Genomic DNA, 23,601 nt, shown 5'->3' with positions numbered 1-23,601 from the left:
AAAAGAAAACCAACGAAGATGAACCAGCCAATAAAGAAATCGGACACCCAATTTCCATCTATGTTCACTTTGACAAAGTGAATATTTCCCTATATAAACTAAATTGCACTGATGATGATTCATTCGGAATTGAAATATGGCCTTATTTGCAGCATGAATTAGGAAAATAAGTTTATTTTGAATTTTAATAAACTAAACGTTCCCCAAAAAACTTTAGTGAGAAAAATCGAAAAAAACGAACTACAAACATATTAACGCCAAACATTTGGTAGAATTTAATAAAAATAAATAAATTTGAATGACATTTAAAACAATTTCCAATAAAATTTAAAAATTCAATAATTATTTCTATTTTTATATTGCCTTAAAAACATGCGCAAATAAAATAAAAAAAGTGAAGCGAAAATCCATGAAAATCTATGATTCTCTGTTACGTTGTGTGAATCATTATATTTTCACAAAAACTATTAAATTACCTAAAAAGTTATATTAAACAAAGACTGTTGTTACTTAAATTTCGACCATTCAACTTATTTTTATTAAAATTTTTCAAAACATTTAAATATTAGTTTATATTTTTACTTTTTAAAATTTTTGAATTTTCATGAAAATTTTTCGTAAAATCAATAAACATTTCAACAAATTTTTTATACTGGACAAGAGTGAGCTAACACCTTTAAGCTTTTTATGTAACATTATTATGAAATGTCTAGCACTGTGAATCGTTGTCCTTAATAGTTTTTCAGTTGTAGTGGCAAAATTGTTTTATTCGCATATTTTTCCAAATTTTGTATCAATCAACCAGTCTTAAAAACTGTTAAACCAAAAACAAATTTAGCTTGCTACTTGTTATAATTATCAACCGAATCACAGTTTTTGTGATCTTTTACTTTGATGAACTGAGGTGTAATCAACATCGGACTTTGGACTGAAACCCCCTACTACGAATATTTTAAGGTTAGCTTAAGGTTAAATTCAACTAATCTCTATATCTTTACGAATTTCACCTTCGAATCGTTGCAATACTCACCTCTCAAAACGGAAACACATGGCAAATTTGTAAAAGAAACACAAGTCGTAACATGAAAATTAAATAAAACGGGCCGTCAACTTTCTTAAACATTCATGTCATCCCATTCCGAAAAAATGTTAGCAACTACAGCTGCTGTTGAATATTATTGTAAACAAATTAATATTAATATTCGTTTGACTGTTTGGAAATCTATTCTTAAGTATATTCGTGAACTACAAGTAATTTCGTTATAGACGGTGAAATAATAATCAAGTTGCATTCTGTAACTACCCTTGTTTTAGAAATATCTCATGTACTTTTACCTGTTTTTTCATTTTACTTTGCCTTATTGCATCTCTATTTGGGTTGGTTGAAGCTTTGGCACAATCCCATTTAGATATTTTACATCTCTATAATAAATTTTGTTTGCGAATATTATTTTTTAAACTATATTGCATTGCATTGCATAAGTTTTATGTGATGAAATGTTACGTAATGTCACATACGTTTTCACTATAATTTTAATAAACACTTCAAATACAGAAAATTTACATATTCTCTGCTCTTTATTGGTTTATTAAATTGATCATATTAAATCATAGATCATCTTTTTATATGATCAGCCAAAGTCCACCCATTTAATCATCGTTCAATAGTTCTAAGAAATAATGAAAAATGATTCAGATTTCAATTTTTATAAAACTCGTACTAAATTATTAATAAATTCTATTTTCTTCGTGTCTATACGCCCTTCAAATTTATCACCTCTTTGCGCGAGCTAAATGTTCAACCCTGCTTGCTTGCTTCATTTGAAGTTTGCTCACAATCAATAACCCTAACAAACACATTTCTTTTGAGAAACTATAAATTATTTCATTTTTTAATTATTTGTTTTTGTATTTTATATCACATTTATTTTTCAAATTTCGTTTAACACCGCAGTTATTTATTAATATATTATTCACATCAATTTAATTCCAGCGGTTTTCAACTGCGGTTCACAACTCCGTGGGGATCGAATGGTAATATGACATTACCGAAAATATGTCATCTCTTCATATCGTACCAGTGGTACCGCTGAGCCTGTGGTCTCTGGTCATTGGCCATGTTCGGTGTGGGGCTGGAGTTGTAAGCAACTCGATCAAATGCCTACAATGTCAGCAGTAGTGTCACAAACGATGCTCGAGAATTTCCGACTCACTGAGGAAAGAGACTGATTTCGTATGCCCCGCCTGCATCAGCCCGCGACAACGGAGCCCAGATAATGATATGATTACCGGGATCAAAACTGTTACTTCATTTCAGTATTTGGGATATATGCTGGATTGTACTGGAACAGCTGATGCCACCTTGCCTCGGTACTGATGCGGCGTAGCATTCCTCTACTGCTGCGCTCAGAACTATACAACATAACTATACGTTCTGTTCTGATGTATGGTGCAGAGACGTGGCCAATTACAACAAAACTCGAACAGCAGCTTCACCGAATTGACATGAAGATGATTTGATGAATGCAGCATGTTGACCTAAGGGACCGTATCCATACAACCGAGATCCTGAACCGATCGGGACTGTGCACGTTGAAGGATGCATGTCGTCGTCATCGCCGACGATGGTTTCGCCGTGTGAAGCGAAGCGAAAACGATAATTTTAATTTAATTTTTTAAATTTAATAATAAATAATTTCCGTTACTGAGCACCAGGTGCCTGGCACCCGCCCAAGATGTCGCCCAAAAAAGTCCTGGACGCAGGCCATACAGGACTTGAAGGCACTTGGTCTCAAGGAGACAGACGCAATGAATAGATCGGCTTGGAGACAGAAACTGATGAATGGAATAAAAAAGTCCGAACCATAACGGATGGAGACTATAAACGAGGATTAATTGATTGATTGATATGTACATAACCTGCTATTGTATAAATTTTCAGAACTCTTTTAACAGACCATATAAGCCTGTATTAATTAGAAATTGGTTCATATTATGGGAGTGGTCAGGTTACAAAAGTAGAAAAGTTGGTCATAGTTCTACGGTTTATGTACGAAATTCATAATGTATTTCAGTATTTTTATTTCTTAATTGCTTACAAATGCCCATTGAAACGCGAAACGTTATTGGATAAATTATATTAAAATCTCTCTTCAAATATTATATATATATATATAAATTGTTGAAATGTATACAATAATTATACAACAATTGTAAATTACATAGCATTTACATATTTCATTATAAACGGTTTTTCAAATAAATATCTGCAAATGTTGAAATATTAAATCTCTCTCTCTCTCTCTCTCTCTATCAGTTTTGTTCATAACCAATGGATCCAAGCATATCATAAAAATTACTGAACAAACATAAACTATATATATATATATATATATATGTGTGTGTGTGTGTGTGTGTGTGTGTGTGTACGATAAGTAAGTGTTAAAAGTTGACGTCCATTTTACAAAAAAGCTTGAATTCGAAACACGCATGTTGAGTTGAATGGCTTGGGTGATTGAACTGAACGATAAGAATGGAATACCCTGCATGTGCTAGCGTGAAATTATTTTGTCATTCAACGAATTCAACCGCAAATGTTTATTTGATATCGCGTTGTTATGTTGAATCACGCATGGATTCGCAAGATCTAAATGAATGAATAAATGAATGAAATAATTAATGAACAATTGTTACTTTAATATTTTCGATTTAATAAATTTCCAAGTTATTCCTTCGATAAAATTTGTACGATAAATCCACGAGAGGATGAAGTTGCTAATTAAAATTAAGTCGATTTGAACCCGCTGAATAATTTCCTCTACGGTTTGATTGTTCAAGTTGATTACGTTGACGATGCAAAGTCCGATGATAACCAATTGACATGATAGGCGATCTGGAGGAAAGTCACTTAAGTTTGAAAATATTTGGCTCTTCTGAACCAATTATGGTGAATCAAAAGTTAAACAGTGGCCAATTAACAAGCGAGTAAATGGCTAATAAATGAATGGAGGATGCATTTAAATTAAACGAGGATCGGGCTACGAAAATAATTTGTAAATTAAAACGGCGGCTCCGTACCATTTCTTTTGGTGAAGATGTTGGAAGAAAATTAATTGCTGCTGTCTGTTTGCTGATTTCGTCATTCACATCTTTTGATCGCAAGTTGCTTGGCTGATTCAATTGTCATTTTGTGGTTAATGTGTCATTTGTTTGATTTATGAACTGTTCATCCTTCCGACACCTACCAATTAAACCAGCATGTCTCTAACAACGAGCCACCGACAAATACAAATGAAACTGAAATTCATTGATATTTATAGAGAAACGATTTGAAGAACATTTGAAATCTATTTATTTACATTTATTTATAAAATTAATTTGAGGTTGTTTTGTGTTCTTTATGAAAATTACAACTTGAACGAGAAAAGAGCGACTGAATGGAAACATCATTGCGGGAACAGTTCACTAAACAACGTTCAAAAGTGCTCTCATGAAATGAATGAACACACACACACACACACACACACACACACACACACACACACACACACACACACACACACACACACACACACCACACATGACATGGCCAGAATGTTCATAAATTTTTTCTTTGATATTGAACTAGCGACACGAGCACCAGTAGTAACGGTAGGGGCGGCAGCAGTAGTGATAGAAATTAAAATTCCTATCACTATATTTTTAGTAATAACGCCAATAATTACAATAATAATAACAATAATAATAATTAATAGTGGTTGTAGCATCAGTGGTAATAATAATAATAATAATAATAATAATAATAATAATAATAATAGATAAATATAACGAACGTGCCAATGCTGAATAAATTAGAGATAACAACTTTGTACAAATGACATCAATGATGATGAAATAACGAGGATGACGACGATGATGATGATGAAATCAAGAACGATGATGGTAACAGTTTAATTGTTCACCATCTTACAGTTCTGAGCCAACAATGACCTAACAGAAATAAATTGCCTCTAAACAAAATAGTACAACAACATAAGATCAACTGATTCAACGAGCTACTCCTCACCAGTGCTTCCTAATTCATTCTATCTATGTTTCAGCGAGATTCTCGCCACAAAACATTCATCAATATTTTTCACATTAACTTGACAAACTGGATTAAGAAGTTGAATGCATTTGCATACGAGCACATTGTGTGGAGAGTCCAGGAGAACATAAAAAAACAATTTAGAACGTTTCCTATCTTATTTCGTCTAAATTTTATACACAGTTCAGACAATCATGGACCATAAATTAAAATACATACAACACCATCTGCATACATTCACTCATTCATATAAATGTGTACAAACCGGCACGCAACCACTTACTCCAAGCATACAAATATATGCACATCAACGTGCTCACGCTCACGTACAACCTCCTACTTCAGGCCACATAAACAATATACACACATTAACACTCCCACATACAATACAAATGAACCAGTGAATCATAAAAACAAACATCGAATATAAATAAATTTAAATTATCTTACTTATAAAAAATAACACCTTCTATGAAAATATTAACCTACGTCAATAAAGAAACACTCAATTCAATGAATGCAAAATGTTCAACAATAAATATTAAACAATCTATCAATCAATCAACCATATGAACCAAATGAACGGACCACAAGAAGTTCAATGCAGACTGGAATTGCCTCTGTTCGTAGACGGATCATTGGATATCGTTGTTGAAGATGACACACCATTGCCCGAATTAGCAGCTGCCATGGCCGCCGAACGATAAAAATACTCTAGAAAAGATGGCGGTGGTGTGGCGAGAGCAAACGGGTTCATGGCTCCAAATGCCGCTGCGGCAGCTGGCGAATAATCTGGAATCCCGGCTGAAAAATCTGGAAATCCGGCGTTCATCATAGAGAAGAAGTCGAGCATGCCAGCTGCTGTGGCCGCGTCAGGTGACGAGTGGAGGTGCGCCCAGGCCTCGTAGGCGTTGAAGTAGGGATTGGCGGGGTGGAATGCAGACGGGATGAAGCCAGGAAGAATTGGGAAGGGGAACGCCATTGATGGTGGTGGAATCGGTGGTAGAGGAGGTAGCGCTGACGACGAAGACGACGACGACGTCGATGGTAATGATGATGATTTTGAAGTTGTAGAAAGATCGAATGGCTGGTGAAGATAGGATGGTGATCTGTGGTGCTGGTGGGCAGCTGGAGGTAGTGGAGGGGTGGGTCTCATGGAAGGGGGTGAGTGAGGGAGGGGAGGTGGGGGCGGTGACGCAGGAAGTGGAGGTGGATGATGGTGGTGATGACGAGTAGGAGTATCTGAGGGCAATGGAGGTCTATCCCTAGTGCTGTTGTGAGATTTGTGTGACGATGATGGAGGGGGTGAAGATGGTGGCAGAGGCGGCGGCGGCGTGCTAGCGCGACTGTTGAATGTTAGTGCAATTGGCTGCGGAACTTGTTCGACTCCGTTGGCATTCAGTCTGTTGTTCTTGAACGAGCCTGACGCCGATGTTGTTGCCGCGCTGCCGATGTTGCTGTTGCTTGCTGACGTATTTTGTTGGTTCAAGATTGGCAACAATGTTGTTTGTTTGAGTGTTCTTGAGGGAGCCGATTGTGAGGTTAGCAGCTCCTTCACTCTCATCTCCTCCTCCATGGCCTTCTTCAACGATTCCAAACCTGAAATTAACCATTCATTGGTGCAACATTAACGAGCATATTTATTTCATGAGCAACAGACAGGCAGTCAAGGCCATGAAATGAAACAGTGCACACCAAACAAAAGTTTGATTAGATTGACTGATAAATTTCCTCAATTATAAAACACAAAAAACTAACAGACACAACTTCACTGACCTTCTTTAGAATCTTCGACCTCATATCGATAATCATCATCATCATCTCCCGTCAGGTCAATGACCTCATCTGATGATGACGACACCATTGTTGTGGGACCATCTGCATGAGCAAATAGGGTTAAAATATGAAAAAAGGCTGATCACAAATTTATATGCTGAAACACTTTCAAAATTAAATAAATAACTTAGTTTGCACAAAAAAATGTCCAGAGAGTACCAATTAAAAATTAAATGCTCAGAGCTGCTTGTAATTCAATTTAATGGAATGAATCAACGTGTCTTCTAAGGTTTTTAAATATAGAAAAGTTGTATAATTCTTGTGAAAGATAGTGAAAACTTATTAAATCGAGAAGCATATATATTAATTACTTTTAATTAAAAATTTCACAAAGTTAAAATATTTTCTTAAGATTCCAGGAAGCATTAAGTACGGAATAAAAAGAGACACGCCAGATTGAATGATGTGAGTGTTTAATTACACCCCATAACATGTAGCCCACTGAGTGAGTTAAGTTGCCTGCAACTGAGTTTACATTATTTTCTCAATTCTATTTACGAGATCTGTAAACTTCAGGATGGCACAGAGTTAAAATGAGAACATAAGCTCTACGACCAACTGTTGCTGAAGAAATTTAGTGTATATATGTAAGGGACTAATTAAACAATAAGAATATTTTAATAAATATGAAACCACCACTTACATGCGTGACAAATAATGATGGCCAAACTAATAAGAATATTGTGATGGAAAAATATAATGTAATGAAGGTTTGCTGGTCAAAACCATGTTTTCACAAAAGATCTATTGAAAGAATGCAGATCATTCAGTTCATCAATGTAAAGTTTTGATCAATATTTTTACGTCCTCATCCAACAGCCTTCCATACGCATTTATTGAACTTGACAACTCCCAGCTAGGGCAAACTTTCTGCAGTTCACCATGCACGAACAAAAATATTGGAGAGTTAGAAAATCCTATTGACATCTTGTCAAGGTCATTTCTAAAGGCAGAAGTACTTAATGTTCATATGGGGTAGTGGTAAGGACAATACGAATAGCAATGAAACAGAAAAGTTCCTTATACATAACGACAGATGTTCAGTCAACCAAATCATTGGCAGTTTGGATTATTCCAAACTCGATTGCACCTTAAATCAAATTTGTTTCTAGACAAAATCAAGACAAATAATACCATTCATTAATAATAATAACACAAAGCATTCAAAACTCAATGAACAGCAAGTTAACCAACATATGATATGTAGTATAAAATCATATAAATCAAAACTGCCTACCATATAAATCCCAGTAGCCAATTTATTAACACTATAGACGAGCTAGTAAAATGGCATACAATAACTTGTACAAAGTGAAAACCCAGTTAAGCATGAATATAAGCACTCAAATTTTAAAGCACCTTCCAAAAAAATTTCTTAAAAGTGTGAATCATACAATCCTGGAAATTTAAAAGTTGGAAGCTTGGGAAGAAATTTTTCTCAAAAATAACTTACATTATCAGCGGGTTTTTGTTGTGTTCTAGAGAGACTTGTTGGAAGTGTTTAATGAAGAGTAAAGTTCCCCAAAAATTCATTCACCATTTTGGATATAAAGTGGGATAAACTTTTATGAATACATCAAAACAATGTACGACATCTGGCAAAATTAAACAAGCAGCTCTGTGCTGTGAATGGCATCCAAAAATATGAACGAGTGCCAAAAATTGTAACTCCGACCAACAGACTGTACTGTTGATTTGTGATGCTAAATGACCCAATTAACTAAAATTTATACATTTATTTGTAGAGTTACGAAGGTAACTCTACAAATAACAATGAATAAACAAATAAAGAATAATTTAAATAAAGAATAAAGAAAATTAATAACAAAGAAAAAAGTCGAACAATGTAAAAAATAGAATTAAATACAGTAACGGAGAATGAATATCAGTATATATGAACATTAAACACATGAACATGAAAACACATGAACATGAAAACACGTGAACATGGAAACACGTGAACATGGAAACACATGGACATACATACACATATTTGAAGACGAAAAACATGAACCCACCATTACTCGTGTCCATGTTGAGACATCTGTTATCATCTCCCGTACTGCTGCTGTTGTTCGCAGTGCTGTTACAATTGCTAAAGTTGTTGCTACTGTTGTTGTTGTTATTGTTGTTGTTGTGTTTATCTTCAGTTGTCAATTCTTCTGACCTGGTGACAGACCAAGCACCGTCTTTTGTCAGTTCAATCTCAGTTGAATCATTGGAGTCACGTATGATTTCTGATATGAAGCTACATCGGGTATGTTTCATTTCATGCTTTAAAATATTATAGTACACAGACAAATACACACACACATGCACACACAGGTGTGTGTGCATGTGTGTGTAGCTTTGTGGGTGTAAGTGGACATATATAGAGTTACACAATAAAGTTAAGATGAATGTGATGTCAGTCATTGTTATAGCAAAGAAAATTTTGTGGACACCAGATGACCATTATACTTCATTGAAATAACAACTAAGATGAACAAAATGCTGCAAGTAATTCCAGCCAAGTCATCGGTGTTAGGAAATCAAGCATCACATTAAAAATTTAGCAATCACCTTACAATAGCTAAGTAACAAACACAGTATTGTCAACAGTATCAATCAACATTATCAACAACCATAACATCAACCAAAAGACAACCAACCCATCAATAATGAGTTTGTTGAATTCAGCTGGTCTATCACAGACAGGACAGAACCATGTTGGTTTCTTCTCGTTCATCTGGAGGAACGTGATGGAATCGAAGCACTGCAGGTGGTCACATGTCTGAGATCTACATGGTATCGACATGCGCATCTTTCCAAGCTGAATCGTGATTGGTTAATTGATTGGCAGGTGAAAAGATGCTTGATTGCAGATTATTTCATGATTGATTTATGGTTATTATTAATTGGTTGACTTGGCATTAAGTTTGCTAATGAATGACACAAATGGTTTGATAGATTATATGAGATCTAGCTTCATCAGTTAACTTGATTAATTTAGTCGATTATAAACATCAAATGCTTTCAAAGACTGATTATATCATTAACAGATGGAAGAGATACAACTGGATCGCAATGATTGATGGCAAGAAGCAGTGAACGAGTGATGTAGAGTTATCGGGAGTAAAAAAGGTTAATAATTAAGACGGTGATATGAAGCAAAAGTAAAAAACTAGGTAACAAATTAAAGTGAAATAATAATTTTAAAGTTGAATCAAAGTAAATGAAACTAACAGGACAAATGAGAGAGATTCTGAGACTGGTGAGTGCCAGATCGTTGTCGCTCTCCAATGTCAACTTCTCACTTACTGTTTGCAAGTTGAATAAATAAGTTACACAATGAAAAATTTAATGACGTGATGACAATGACTGAGGTGGTGATGTCAAGCATTAAAATTATAGCGCAAGATGAATAATAATAATAATAATAATAATCGTAACTGCAAAGACAATAAAAAATTCATAAACCGGAAGAAGAACAGAAACAAACTTAATTTTTTGGTGTGTTCTGGTTTGAGGATGCTGGTCTTCTGAAGTCTCTCCAGCAAAATTTGCGAGTTCAACTTTCTAACCAGGTAGATGACAACACAGTAGTGCTGCAGGTGTCATTGTTGGTCGTGGTTTCGTTAAATGCAATTGCATTTATATATAAAAGAACTAATGACATTTTGACAAAATGAAATGTAACTGATATTATTGAACACATAATAATAATAATAACAATAATGTTTACATGCAAATATCACAAAAAAATGAACCTAGATGAAAACATCAAAAAATCAACAACAACAACAACAGCAGTAAAAAAAAACTACAAAGGCAACTGACAAGAAGAAAAAACAGATCAGCAATGAAGTGAAAAGAGACGAACCCTGTTGTCTTCAACAGTCCATGCAATTGAGATGCTGTTGGACAAGGAAGTGGAGAACCTGCAGAGCTGCGTGATGTCCACGGGTCTGCTCGGTCGTTTCGGAACTGCTCCTGGTTTGTTCGTTGGAATCGGATTCTGTGGGGGTGTTCAATGTAGGGTGATGATGCTCTGCTGTGGCGTTTCTTGTTTTATATGCATGTACTAAAAATATACGAGAGTGACAGCTTAACAAATCTTACAGAAATGCTATCTCATTCATTAACATAACAGGAAAAGTATGCCATTTCAACTTCAAGGATGAAGCCATCAAACCAAAATAAGGTGATACAGAACAACTTGAAAACAAAAATGAGGTGATACAGAACAACTTGAATGTTGAAATTGAATCAAATAAACTTCTTGAAAACTTAAAGTAAAACAAACAAATGAACAGAGATGAAAAAAAAAAGAGATGAGCAAGGAGCATTCTATTCTCTTTGCCAGACAGATGGTCAAAGACAATTACGTTATTGCACTATAACTGCAAAGTAATTGACAAAATATAAGAAATATCTCGTTAGCTGAGGTGCCTGCCAACCTAGTAATTAAATAATTGAAATCATATTAATTAATTATTTAATTTATTAAATGAACTGACCGGCAAAGCAGCAACAGCGCCATTAACTTTGACGCAGATGGTGGTTGGGAAGCAGTCGGGCTGCCGGGCTGAAACGTCGAGGACGCAGAACCTCATCTGCACCTGCACCCTGAAGTCCACCTTGTTCGTCGTCGGGGAGATGTCCCTGCAGTCATGTGACGTGGTCGAGTGCAAACTGATGTTTCAAAAATATCACCACCATCATCATCAGGTTAATTTTTTAATGAATGTCAACTGATGGTACTTGGGATAAACTTTGAATAATGAAAAAATGTTATTTAAAATGAAAAATCATTAAATGAAAAAAAAACTGATTCAAAAATTTTTCAATTCTAAGTTACTAAGAATGTAATGCAGTAGCAATGAATTGAATATGTTGAATATGCTGACAGCAGGTCATGCACATACAACACACAGTACCTTGCAAATAAAAATTAAGCATGAAGACTGAACCAGCACAATTATTACAAGTAGGAAAGGAACAGTGATAAGATACGTTTTTATAAATAAGTAACATGTTTTAATCATTAACTTCACCACCATCATCGTCTTCCTCCTCCTTATCATCATCCTCATCATCATCGTATAAGATCAACAGTACGACCACAATGGTTACCACCATCATCATCACCACCTCCAATGCTACCATCATCAATCAATGCCATCATCATCATTACCTACACCATCAGTTACAACCGTTAGGAAGATAGAACCACTATTCATCTTCATTACAACAACATAATGACCAAAAAAGAATAGCAATAAAAACAAACATACATACACAGAAGTACAAACTAGTAAATGAACAAACGAACCAGCAAATACAATTGAGCAAACAATGGGACAAACAAAACGGCAAACAAGCGAACCTACAAGCAAACAAGCTAAACAAAAAGTAACCTAGAGTTTGATATTTGTTTGAGGTGTTCCTCACTGAAGCAGAAGTTGATCTTCATCTCTTGCTGTCGGGACGAGTTGCGAGGAACTGAAAGTTATTTGTTACATGGTTGGTAAGAATTGATTGACATTTTAGATCTATAACACTCAAACATTTAAACATTTGTCCAGGTGTGAGGTAGGAGATAGAAACATTTTACAGATGTTATCAGGTTGAGGCTATTGTAGATATAAATATTTATAAATATCAAAGAGTTTTTTGAAGTTTAAATAATGCCATATGTATATTTTTTACTATATAACATAGGTTAATACGACACATTAATTATATACAACACAACATGTAAAAGTTTTTTTTAAAATAAAATGTTAACTTTCCAACAAAAAGTGAACATTGAGGTCATTGGATGAAACTAACAATCATCTAAAAAGTTATCAAATTGATTCATATAAGAAATTCATTTTTTGGTTCGTCGATGACTTTGTAACAAATGAAAACGCCTGAATAAAGTGCATTCTTATTGTGAATAAATTTAAATGTGGAAGCTGGAGTTTGATACCGAGCAGTTCCAATTGGAAAGTGAGTCTGTAAGAATGTTGGCAGAGAGGAGGAATGTTCAAAGAGAACCTAACTAAATGAAGTACTTCCAAGCACCATGCATCCTGTGTACATCCAATACATGAATGCACAGCAGAAAACTGAAATAAATATACATTGAAGAACATTAGGCAGTGCTCTGTTTGTTTCTCTTGAAACATCTGAAGCAAGTGCACAAGAGAAAATGAATTCAACCTTTCAACTATTTGGTCTGATCATTTCAAATGAGTTTCAACTTTGGAAAATGATTGAAAACTAAAAGACATGATGCTTGTGTGGTAACAATTGTCAAAAAAATAAAAAGCATCACCGATCAAGGTTCACTACACATAAAAATTTTGACCTAGGTGAATAAAAGAATTCAAAGAATTCACAGGAAGAGATAATTTCATTAACGTAATCCATTGATCCATGCACAAACTAACATATGCACATACCAGCAAATTCTAACATATCATCTTAACACAAATGCATAAACAAAATCTATTCATGCAAATATCAATGGCCTCTAAGCAAAGCAAAATACATTGCAATAATTCATCAAATCACAACCCATGCACACACACACACACGCACACACACAAACACAGACGACAATATATACGCACAGCATGAAAAGAAACAACAACTAACCTAGACTGACAGGTCTGACAAGTTCGGCAAGCACATCATAGAATGGCAGATGTTTGAACCTGACCTCGGGGTAGGTCACAGGGGCAGCCATGGGGGTTCCATTCTGCTGGTTGAGTAACTCACTCAGTCCTTTGTGTACTGCACTGACTGGTCGGCCTGCATCAGGTGTGTTGTTGTCAGTGCTAATTGTGATGTTGTATGTAATGTCATGATGTTGTTTTCTGTATTGCTGTTTACGATATTATGTTATATTACATTTTTATAAATATATTATAATTATATTATATTATTATTATTATATTATATATTATTATTTTATAATTCGTGTGGTATTATATTTCAGATGTTTCCTGAGCAGTTCTTTGCACTTGTCACATCATGATGAACAGGCAACAACAATTACATAACAATAATAATGGAGAAAAAAGGGTTTAAAATAATTTGAGATGATGATATAAAATTGTTAAAATTAAATATATATACATGCATATTCTGTTATAACAACATTGCTAAAAGCACATTTTATATCTTCTTGATGAAGATACTTTTTCAATACAAACTTTATTTTTTAGGTTCAAAAAATTTTTTTTTTATGATTGAAAGGTTCAGCAAGAAGCTGACTGACTCTAGAAGAGCATCAAACAGAGAAATATTCCAAAACAAAATTAATATCTACTGGACTATTTATTGATATTTTAAAAATATGATAGAGTTAGAAAGCTCAACTTAAATTTGAATGCCTTGAATTAAATTTTTTGACTTTGAGATCTAGGAACATTATTTTAGGATACACATTAATACAAATTATATATTTATATGATTTGAAAATTAAAAAACTTGAAAGTATTTGGTTAACGCATCATTAGCAACAGAATTATGTCCAATTGTCTCAAGCTTGGTGATCAAACAGAGAAAACAAAACAACCAACACTTAATTTAGGAAAAACCATAAAAATATCAGAAATTTGTTCAAACATAAAACAATGTTAAATGAAGAACTATTTCCTTTAACAATTTTTACCTTGGTCAAAATAGATATTTCAATTAAAAGTTTTTGTAAATTGATTACTCAGATGACTTTATTTAAAAATTTTATCCACCAAATCTGCTGAACCAGTTGAATCTGCGTTTATCTTAATGATTTATTTATATTCAGACTATCCATTACCTAAAAAAAAACGATGTGACAAAAAATAAGCAAATTTTATAAATGACAACATGGCTACCTTGTCCACCTCCCACTGCCGGCACACCGCCCCCACCACCCACTGATGATGTCATCTGAGGATTACTGTGATTGGTCAAGACAGAGGATGAGGAAGATGTAGACCCTCTAGTCACAAAACGTTGATATAATTCCTTAATTTTGTTTTGTACATGGCTAGAAACCCCCCTGTCCAACATGTTCAGCGCCCTCTGCATCAGTTCAGTCTTGCGACCACATCGACTTTGACTTGTTAGACCCAGAAGCAACTGAAGTTCTGATACACGGAACATTAGAACCATATTCTGTTTTGTAATTAATTAAAATTAATTGGTAAAAGATATTCAAGAGATAATTATTTATTATAAGCCCACTAATCTCAACAATTAAAAAAATATATAAATCAATTCAAATCTAATTAATAAATAAATAAAAACTTTAAAAAATTAATTAGAATGATGAGAGTATCATTGACAGTAGATAAGAAGAGGAGGAACAGAATATCAAATAAAATCATTTGTGAATAACATTTGAAAACAACAAAACTCAATCAATCAAATAACAGAACATCACAAAAATCATTCTTACAAACAACGACTTCAGATTCTAGGCATTATTTAAGAATAATTTTGAAATAAAACACTACCTTCAATTCGTTTTTGTCGGCCATGTTGTTTGTTTGCAGCCAAAAAAGCTTTATCGAATAGCTATTTAAATTAATGGTCCGTTTTTAAATTCTTAATAATGAAATAAATAATTAGCGCTAGAAAAACATTTAACCAAAGTTCGCAAAGTATGGTTAAAGTCTATTAAAGCAATTACATATAATTATTCTCACTATTAATAACATACATAGCTATCGATTAATTTTATAAACAATTTTTGCCGCGTGTATGTATGTATGCTGACCAATGTTTTTATTAAGTCAGCAAAATTGGTTTTTCCATATACGTTGATTCATATATAGTCTAGTGCGAGTAAACATCGTTGTAAAAATGTAGACGGTATGGAAAGCGATTTAGTGTCTTCCAATTCGATTTTTGATCAAAACATTGTGCTCCTGCGGTTTTGTTAGTGAATATGGTTTAAATTATAAACTATTATTATATTATAATAATCTCATAAAATTTAGTTTTATTTATTTGTACCTGCTAAAATTAATTTTTTTTCTTTCAAAATTCGTTTGTCAAGCAGGACGACTTCAAATCAGCTTGGTTGTATAGCCAAAAATGACACTAAATATGCATAAATATTATGCAGATGGATGAAATGAATCAATTAAAAAAATAAATTAAAACGAATAAAATTTTTAAAAAATGAATAAATATTTATTAATAAACTATAAAAATATAAAAATTGTAAAATTAGATGTTAATGGAAACTAGAGAATGTGACTAGACTTTAAAGCGCACTAATAATGTGCGCGAGTGCGTTCGAAGGCCTGTATATGTATTCTAAGTATATTTCGTCCGTTTAAACTAAAAAATGATCATTAATAAGTTCTTTCGAGTTATTTTGTGACGAGTCAACGTTTAGATTGATTTATAAAAAATACTAAGTGCACCCTATGTGGTGGCAGAAAAATTGCGCTAAGAATTATCATTATGGTTTTTGTTAAGAAAACACGGTTTTTAAGTACAAAACCGACCAAAAATGGACGTGACAAGCAAAAAAAGTCACACTAGAGAACATTTGGTTAATATTTCTTGGCCCCTCCTCAAATTTCATAACAGTAGTAAAATCTTAAAAATTTAGCCTCCAGTTAACTTTCTAGATCCGCCACTGCTTCCCACAACAATAAAATAAATTTTCTACAAATTTTTGCTAAAACTCTGGATAAATTTTAAAAACTCACAAAAAAATTAGTGAGCTTTCATATTTTTATTCGAAAGAAATGATCACATAAATGTATGTAAGTAAATGTTAAATATCAATTAAACATTCAATTGAACATTTTACAATGTGCATATCCACCACGCAAACACGCACTAAACTGAGGTATCTACTAAGCTATCATCTACGTGAAATATAATCTTTCGATCAAAATACATTCATTGTTCTTTCTTAAAATTCATGTGAATGCAAAAATATATCGAAATGGTATAAACAGAAAATCAACGAACGGCCTATACAAAAATTTCTGCTAGTTGACTGACCACCTACACCTACGCCGTAAAAACAAACATCTAAATTCTTATTAACGTCTATGAATGACGAACGGTTACATTGAACAGCTAAGTAAAAAGGTTTCGTCTGTAAGTAACTTCGAATCAGACTGCGAATTATTTTCCAACATCCCTACTATATTTAATGAAACAACGCTATCGATCCTTCAGACCACACAAATGTACAGTATACACGTTTCGCAAGTCACACCAGCACTTCCATTGCTACATACATTCGCCACTCAGTGAGCTTTTTACGGTTCGTTGGAATCGCTTCAAAGATAATGACACATTGACATTTATCAACTTTTTGAATACCTAGAACGTTCCCTACTACATGTTCTAACTTTAGATTCCCGAAGTTACGGTTAATTGTTATTGTTCTGAGCAGCACCTCTTAAAAGTACTCATCCTGATATTCAGAAAATAATATTTTAAATGAACCAGATTTTATGGTGGATGAACTCAAAAGTGATGAGTTTTAAATCTCACCCTACGTAAAGTAATTTTTGAAAACGTTCCTACTAACGATATTTTCAATCGATCCAGAGTTCCTAACATAACCGATATAGGCACTTAAATTTCAATTGAAGTTAGCTGGTACAGCATCTTGCGTGAAAAAACAAACACCATCATTTAAATTATATAGACCGGTTGCTAAATTTTTGTTCAAATATCAGCTCCAACTAAGTTGCAATCAACGGTAAATGTTAATACAATTCTGATAAATTAACATTACTATAATTATAATTAACATATCTAATAATAAAATATTAATAAATAAATTAATTAATTAACTTGGTGCAATTCATTAAAACCAAAATCTTATAATTAACAATTTTGAGAGAAAATATTAAATACAAGAATCATTTAAAAGCTACAATTTAATGAATAAATTAATAAAAAATAAAGAATGCAAATAAGTAGGTAGTCTACATCATCATCAACATTTCATCGGAGCATTTGTCCATTTTGCAATATCAAGTCTTTCACTACATGCCAAATAAAATGAATTAAAGAGGGGGTTGATGGATAGATGGATGGATGGAAATCCAAAATCAACAAATTAAATTACAGCTTAATTAAAAATTAGTAACAAAATGGAAAAAATTCAATGGATTTATTCATACCCCCGACTTAACCAAATACACAAGGAAATATCTTTATATACTTCAAATTTACTTCATTAAACCGTGTATTGAATAAATTAAAAAACGTACATATGCAAAATCATTGAATAATTCAAATCAATGAAGAAATAATCATGTAACAATAAATAAAAGATAATAAACTACACAGCACAAACAAAAACTGTACATCTTATTCCACACCTCATCTCGACTCGCATATAGCAACCCGTCTAACCAGCAAAACTGACCAAGTATTCTAACTAACCAACTGACCAATTAATTTAATTTAGCGCCTACAAATCTATCAAACATTCAAAGAACTCCGTCAACATGGGAACATCTTCATTATGGTTTTACAACATTTCTTCTCTAATTCAAGCATTCAAAATGTCAAGTTGTCATTAAAACAGGAGAATGTTAACCAATTTTAACGAACTCCTAAGCAGCACGTCACATCAAAGAACACACGCAGTTGTTACATATAGAGCAAACTTTGTATTTGAACACAAACACACGCACGCACTCTTCAAACTACTAAGTCACATGAACCTAAAGAAGAAAGTAAGATATCTACCTAAATATAAACTGGTGAATAAAGAAGAGCGAAGGAGCATACCATTGTAACGCAAGTAGAGGCAAACCAATTTGTACAGCGCAGTCAAGATATTATTATTAGTAGTAACGTCATATACAATGATTACGATAATAATAACTAAACGTAATACCGTGGATGGTAATGATACAATTTTGCCATTGATATGATATACTATCAAACTTATATTTCAAAAAATTACTTAAAAGTTAAATCTTAATAACAATAATCAGTGAACATGAATAAATGCCGTAGGATCACAATCTGTAATCGTTCGTTGGCAGGTCACGTGATGAAATCATGTGATCAGATCACATGATCAAACAGGCTTTGTTGTTCATCTTGCCCTTCTTTAGCTTGTGCTTCGGTTTGTACTTTTCGAGGAAGCAGAGTTGTTTGGCATTTATCGCACCTCGACGTTTCCTGGGCATCGATTGTTCAAGTTTAGCATGTAATGATTGTGGTAATTGGTATTATTATTATTATTACTACTATTATTATTGTTATTACTACAATTAGTCATATCAAGTTGTTGTGAATTGTTACAAATACAAAATTTCACTCGTCCATTTCATATAGATTGTGTTACTTCACAAAAAAAATAATAAACTAGCTACTCAATGCCACAAAATAACAACATAACAGGCAAAATCGAGAGCCAACTGAAATGAAAACAAAAGATAAAAACAGACAAACAAGCAGCAACAAAACCAGAGTAACAACCAAAGAGAAAGAAGAAATAATGAAATGATACAAGAGCTACAGACTTTCTGATCATCTCAACAGCATCTTCATACTTCATTCCCAACTCAACCAATGCAATGGCAACCATTACAGGCGCTCTAAATTAAATATAACAATAGATATATAACAATATTTCACTACATATAACAATTCATCTTTTTAAGTCATATTTAGTGAATGAAAGATTTTACTTTTTAAATCAAATTTAAGAAAAAAAATTTAAATTTTCAAATTGAATTTTTTAAAATAGTGAAAGTACTTGAATTGAATTCAATATATAAAAATACAAATTCATAAATTGAATGGTTAGAAAAGGGGCAAAAGAACTCCTGCTGACCTGCCCAGTCCGGCGACGCAGTGCACGGCCACACAGGACTCTGGATCATCCTTGAATTTGTTCTTGACAATCTCAAAAAATTTGTCAACTATTTCATTGGGAGGACCAGTGCCATCATCAAATGGGAGGTCCTGGAGGGATGGTTGAAATGTGTGTGTGCGTGTGCATAGAGGTTTTGGTTTGCACTATTAGATCTAAAATCTGAAGCATAGATGGATTCACATTCGAAGAAGAAACAACCACTAAAATTATCTAAACCTCATTTATTGAGGTCTGCTGTTCTTAGAACAGTGCCATTCAGCATTTCTTTAGTAAGAACACATTAAACGATGGAGAAAAAAATCTCTTGGTACTGAACTTTTAAGGATTTTCATATTTTCCCATTTTCAAGAAACAATAGACAGTTTTTCTGTCATCACGTGACCATAAATAAAGTTTCAGAATATGTTTTTATAAAACTTACATAGGCAGCACTTGAAGAAAAACATATTTGCAGAAGCTAAACGAAACATGTTATAATGTATCAGACTTTCATAACAGATGCAAAAAGCACCAGAAAATCCATTTTACTCTCTTTTCCCTCTGCATCAGCAACCTCAAAAACTGCCCATTTGCACAGAAAATAAATAAAATAGCTCAATAGCTGATGGCCAGGAAAATAGCTGATGGCCAGGAAAAAGTATTAGTAATAATAAATTTAATAAACTGTGCACAAATTAGCAAAAATAAAAAAAAATATGAGAAGGTATTGAAAAGAGCAAACAAACAGTGACAGATATGCCAGAGTTGATGAGTTTTGTTGTGTCGTAGGTTGGATCACAGACTCTGATGACCTCTGTAGCATTGTGCTTCTTTAGCTCCTGCATATCAAGTTGCATCATGTTGATGTGAATATGTTGATCAATATTCATCAGTGGTTTATGCTAAAAAATGTAATGAAAGTAGCCGTGGACGTCAAGACATAACTGTGTGATCATTTGATTTGATACACTACATTCAAATGCTTTAAAGTAAATCTAAAAAATAAATAACAAACAGTTTACTAATTAAACATAAAATTATAAGCTAAAGAACTTGTAAAGAACTTGGAGAAGACGTTTACTAGTATGTACCTTTGAAAAATCTTTAGCAAATATGGAAGTCAAACTTGAAACAAAATGTTAATACTGGAGTTACAAGAGATTTTGTTGGAGAAATAAGCGAAATAAAAAGGCAGTGAGCAGAAAAAATATCACAACAGCAATAATGGCATAATAAACTGAGAAAACTAAGAAAATAAAACCACACTATTCTAAGAGAAACTACATGTGACAACAAAGTAACAACTTTAACAACTTTCAAATAACTGAGTGGACTAAAGAATTAATTTCAATCAGTAAGTTAGAAAATATCAAAATACAAAACAGCCAAAATATGCTTATGCAATGTAATATATATAATATACAAACACAATATGTATCTCTGAGCAACTTATTGACCGGTTCTAACAAGTTTTAACCAGTTAAAAGGTGTCCTTAAAAAATGTAACAACACCAGAACATGATTAAACACATAACAGCACAACAGAATGAACATAATTTTTCATTGAATAAAAATGAATGCATCAAGAATATAATACAAAATGAAGAATCTCATTTAAGCCATGACATTGTTCACTTGTGTAGATGGGGAAATGTTAAAAAATAGGTCAGTGTGTGGACAGGGATTCTCTGGATTTTTGATTATATATCTATTTCTTTATACTTTTAAACAACTCTATTTTTTTAAATAAATGTTAATACAAAATACATTCAATTGCAATTGTTCAGCAATCTTTATCTATGCAAATAAGATCCTGATTTAAATGCCAACCATGTCTTCTAACACACACAACTAGCACAATTAATTTTAAACTTTGAAATCTTCCTAGTTCAACAACTACCAAACTCTTCAATAATAAATTATAATTAGCAATTCACACTCTATGAATGAATGAATGAATGAATGAATGCAAAGAATGATAGAAATGTAATTCATGAATATTTAGCATTCAGTAAGCATGCTTCAAATATTTCATTCTAGCCATACTATATGAATGAATAATGTTGACAGTGGTGATAATGAATTTTTTTGAAAAACTTTTTGAAAAAATATTACATAGTGCCAACATTACAGTTAGGATCTGTTTCAATTTCAAGTCATGCTTCATTTGTTTATTAGAAACGTTTATTAAAGTTGCAAAAGAAAATAAAAAGAATTAATTACAAGAAAAATAAAACATACAAACTACTAAATAACTGACTCACATCAATGTATTTATCCATGAAAATGTCTGTTGGTCGATCAGTGATAAGAAACCTGAAACCTCTGAAAGAGATCTCTGCCGGCTCTGGCTTTCTTACAGTCATGATTAGCAACTTAATATTTTAAACTACTGCAATGAATTTGAAAATTATTTTTCTGATGCCGAAGCAGCGAGAGGCCTGTGAATGATAAGCACAATCTCTGATTAACTCTATTTTACTAGCGATGTACGAACAAAATACTTTTTAAAATATTCAATAATTTGCTATAATATTAAATTCTATCTGCTAATTGTCGAGGTTGAGGACGATTGAACTCAGTTTTTTAAATCTGGAAAAGAAATTTTTAAATAATCAGTATTAATCAGAAATGAAACAATAAGGCAAAACCTTACGATTCAATGTTGTGCGTGGCAGTATTCGCGACAGCAAGCTACCACCTCCATCAAAAGTCTTCGAAAAAGCCAACCAACCTAAGAAAATAAACATTCAGTTAAATTTTTATTTTTCATCAAGTTTTAAAATGTGCCTCCTCTCTAGCTATTTAATTTTTATACTTGTACATTTAATTGAGTAATTTAGATTTTTAATGTTTAATTATTAATTTAACAATCCGACCCATGGATGGAAACTATAAAATAAAGTAAAAACGTATAAAAACGAAGATTGAATTAATTAAATTAAAATTAATTTTAAAATGAACCATTCCTAGTTAAATTAAACCTTAAAACGACAGAATTGAATTCAAGAAACAATATATAAATATAATAATGGAATGAGTAAGTAAGGCAGATGAAGATCCGGCAGACGTTTTCCTCCTCACAAACAGAAACACGTTACTCAAACAAATAAAATTACAAAACTATTAAAAAGAAGTTTATTAGGGGAAGTCGCGATCAACGCAAAAAAGCGATAAAACTTCTGAAAATAGAAAAATTGAAAGGAACATTTAGAAATTTAGAAGTCCAACAGACCGTATTAGTTTTGCTCATTGATTGTAGAGTCCGAAGCTAAAATTTGACACTTGCGCCGAATTTGACGAAGCAAATAAATAAAATGAAAAAAGAACTGCGAATCGTTTCGAACGTTACAAACAATATAGCATAGCCTCTTCCTCTCTTTCTCTCATTCCATTAATCTCCTTTTCAGATTAAAGTAGTAAGTAAGATGAATAATAAATTGTTCGTCATCTTTTTTTAAATAATCAAATTCAAATGTATGCAATATTAATATTATATATTATTGTATTGTCTATATTGTATTTTTTTATTAATTTATGACAAAAAAATGTATTATAATTTTTATATAAACAAAGGAACTATATTATTAGTAATGTCATTTTTTTGACTAATCCCTAACAAATTGTGTCAGTTTTATTTTTATCTAATCATTACAATATTAGATTTAAATCTGTTAACGTAATTGTTGCATGTTACGAGCGCCAATCTTTCTTGAATATTTGAGACAAACCATGACATTAGCTAATTTCTAATTATATGCATTAGCTTATATAAAATTCCTTATTATCCTTACATACACAATGTAAAAGTGTTTAATTAATCAATCAATCTTTGACCAAATAAATTATATTTAATCAC

At 32.7% G+C, this 23,601-nt stretch overlaps 3 protein-coding genes across 3 annotated transcripts; all 3 read right to left on the bottom strand.

Moving 5' to 3' along the window:
- Positions 1–6,371: 6,371 nt before the first annotated feature.
- Positions 6,372–6,964, bottom strand: HELRODRAFT_115096 (hypothetical protein; the record flags this gene model as incomplete). Its single annotated transcript, XM_009028887.1, has 2 exons — positions 6,863–6,964; positions 6,372–6,685 (listed from the first exon to the last, which is right to left on the bottom strand). Coding segments are annotated over exons 1-2 (402 nt in total), but the record flags the coding sequence as incomplete, so codon positions are not given.
- A 1,333-nt stretch (positions 6,965–8,297) lies between these two features.
- Positions 8,298–15,423, bottom strand: HELRODRAFT_180112 (hypothetical protein; the record flags this gene model as incomplete). The annotated part of the gene is made up of 11 exons (XM_009028886.1): positions 8,298–8,320; positions 8,941–9,170; positions 9,574–9,734; positions 10,148–10,221; positions 10,404–10,509; positions 10,785–10,919; positions 11,422–11,566; positions 12,322–12,406; positions 13,550–13,705; positions 14,776–15,058; positions 15,400–15,423. 11 exons carry the CDS (start codon positions 15,421–15,423, stop codon positions 8,298–8,300), a joined length of 1,422 nt encoding a protein of 473 aa, XP_009027134.1.
- Positions 15,424–18,951: 3,528 nt separating this feature from the next.
- On the bottom strand, positions 18,952–23,130 carry HELRODRAFT_193782 (hypothetical protein; the record flags this gene model as incomplete). The annotated part of the gene is made up of 7 exons (XM_009028885.1): positions 22,978–23,130; positions 22,394–22,476; positions 22,007–22,334; positions 20,489–20,581; positions 19,722–19,852; positions 19,408–19,482; positions 18,952–19,063 (listed from the first exon to the last, which is right to left on the bottom strand). The coding sequence occupies exons 3-7, from the start codon at positions 22,106–22,108 to the stop codon at positions 18,952–18,954; spliced, it is 513 nt and encodes a 170-aa protein (XP_009027133.1). The 5' UTR covers positions 22,109–22,334; positions 22,394–22,476; positions 22,978–23,130.
- Positions 23,131–23,601: the final 471 nt, after the last annotated feature.

The sequence above is a fragment of the Helobdella robusta genome (genome assembly GCF_000326865.2).
Source record: "Helobdella robusta unplaced genomic scaffold HELROscaffold_59, whole genome shotgun sequence".
Lineage (NCBI taxonomy): Eukaryota > Metazoa > Annelida > Clitellata > Rhynchobdellida > Glossiphoniidae > Helobdella > Helobdella robusta.
Note: the sequence above shows the minus strand (reverse complement) of the source record. Positions and strands in the feature narration are given on the sequence as shown.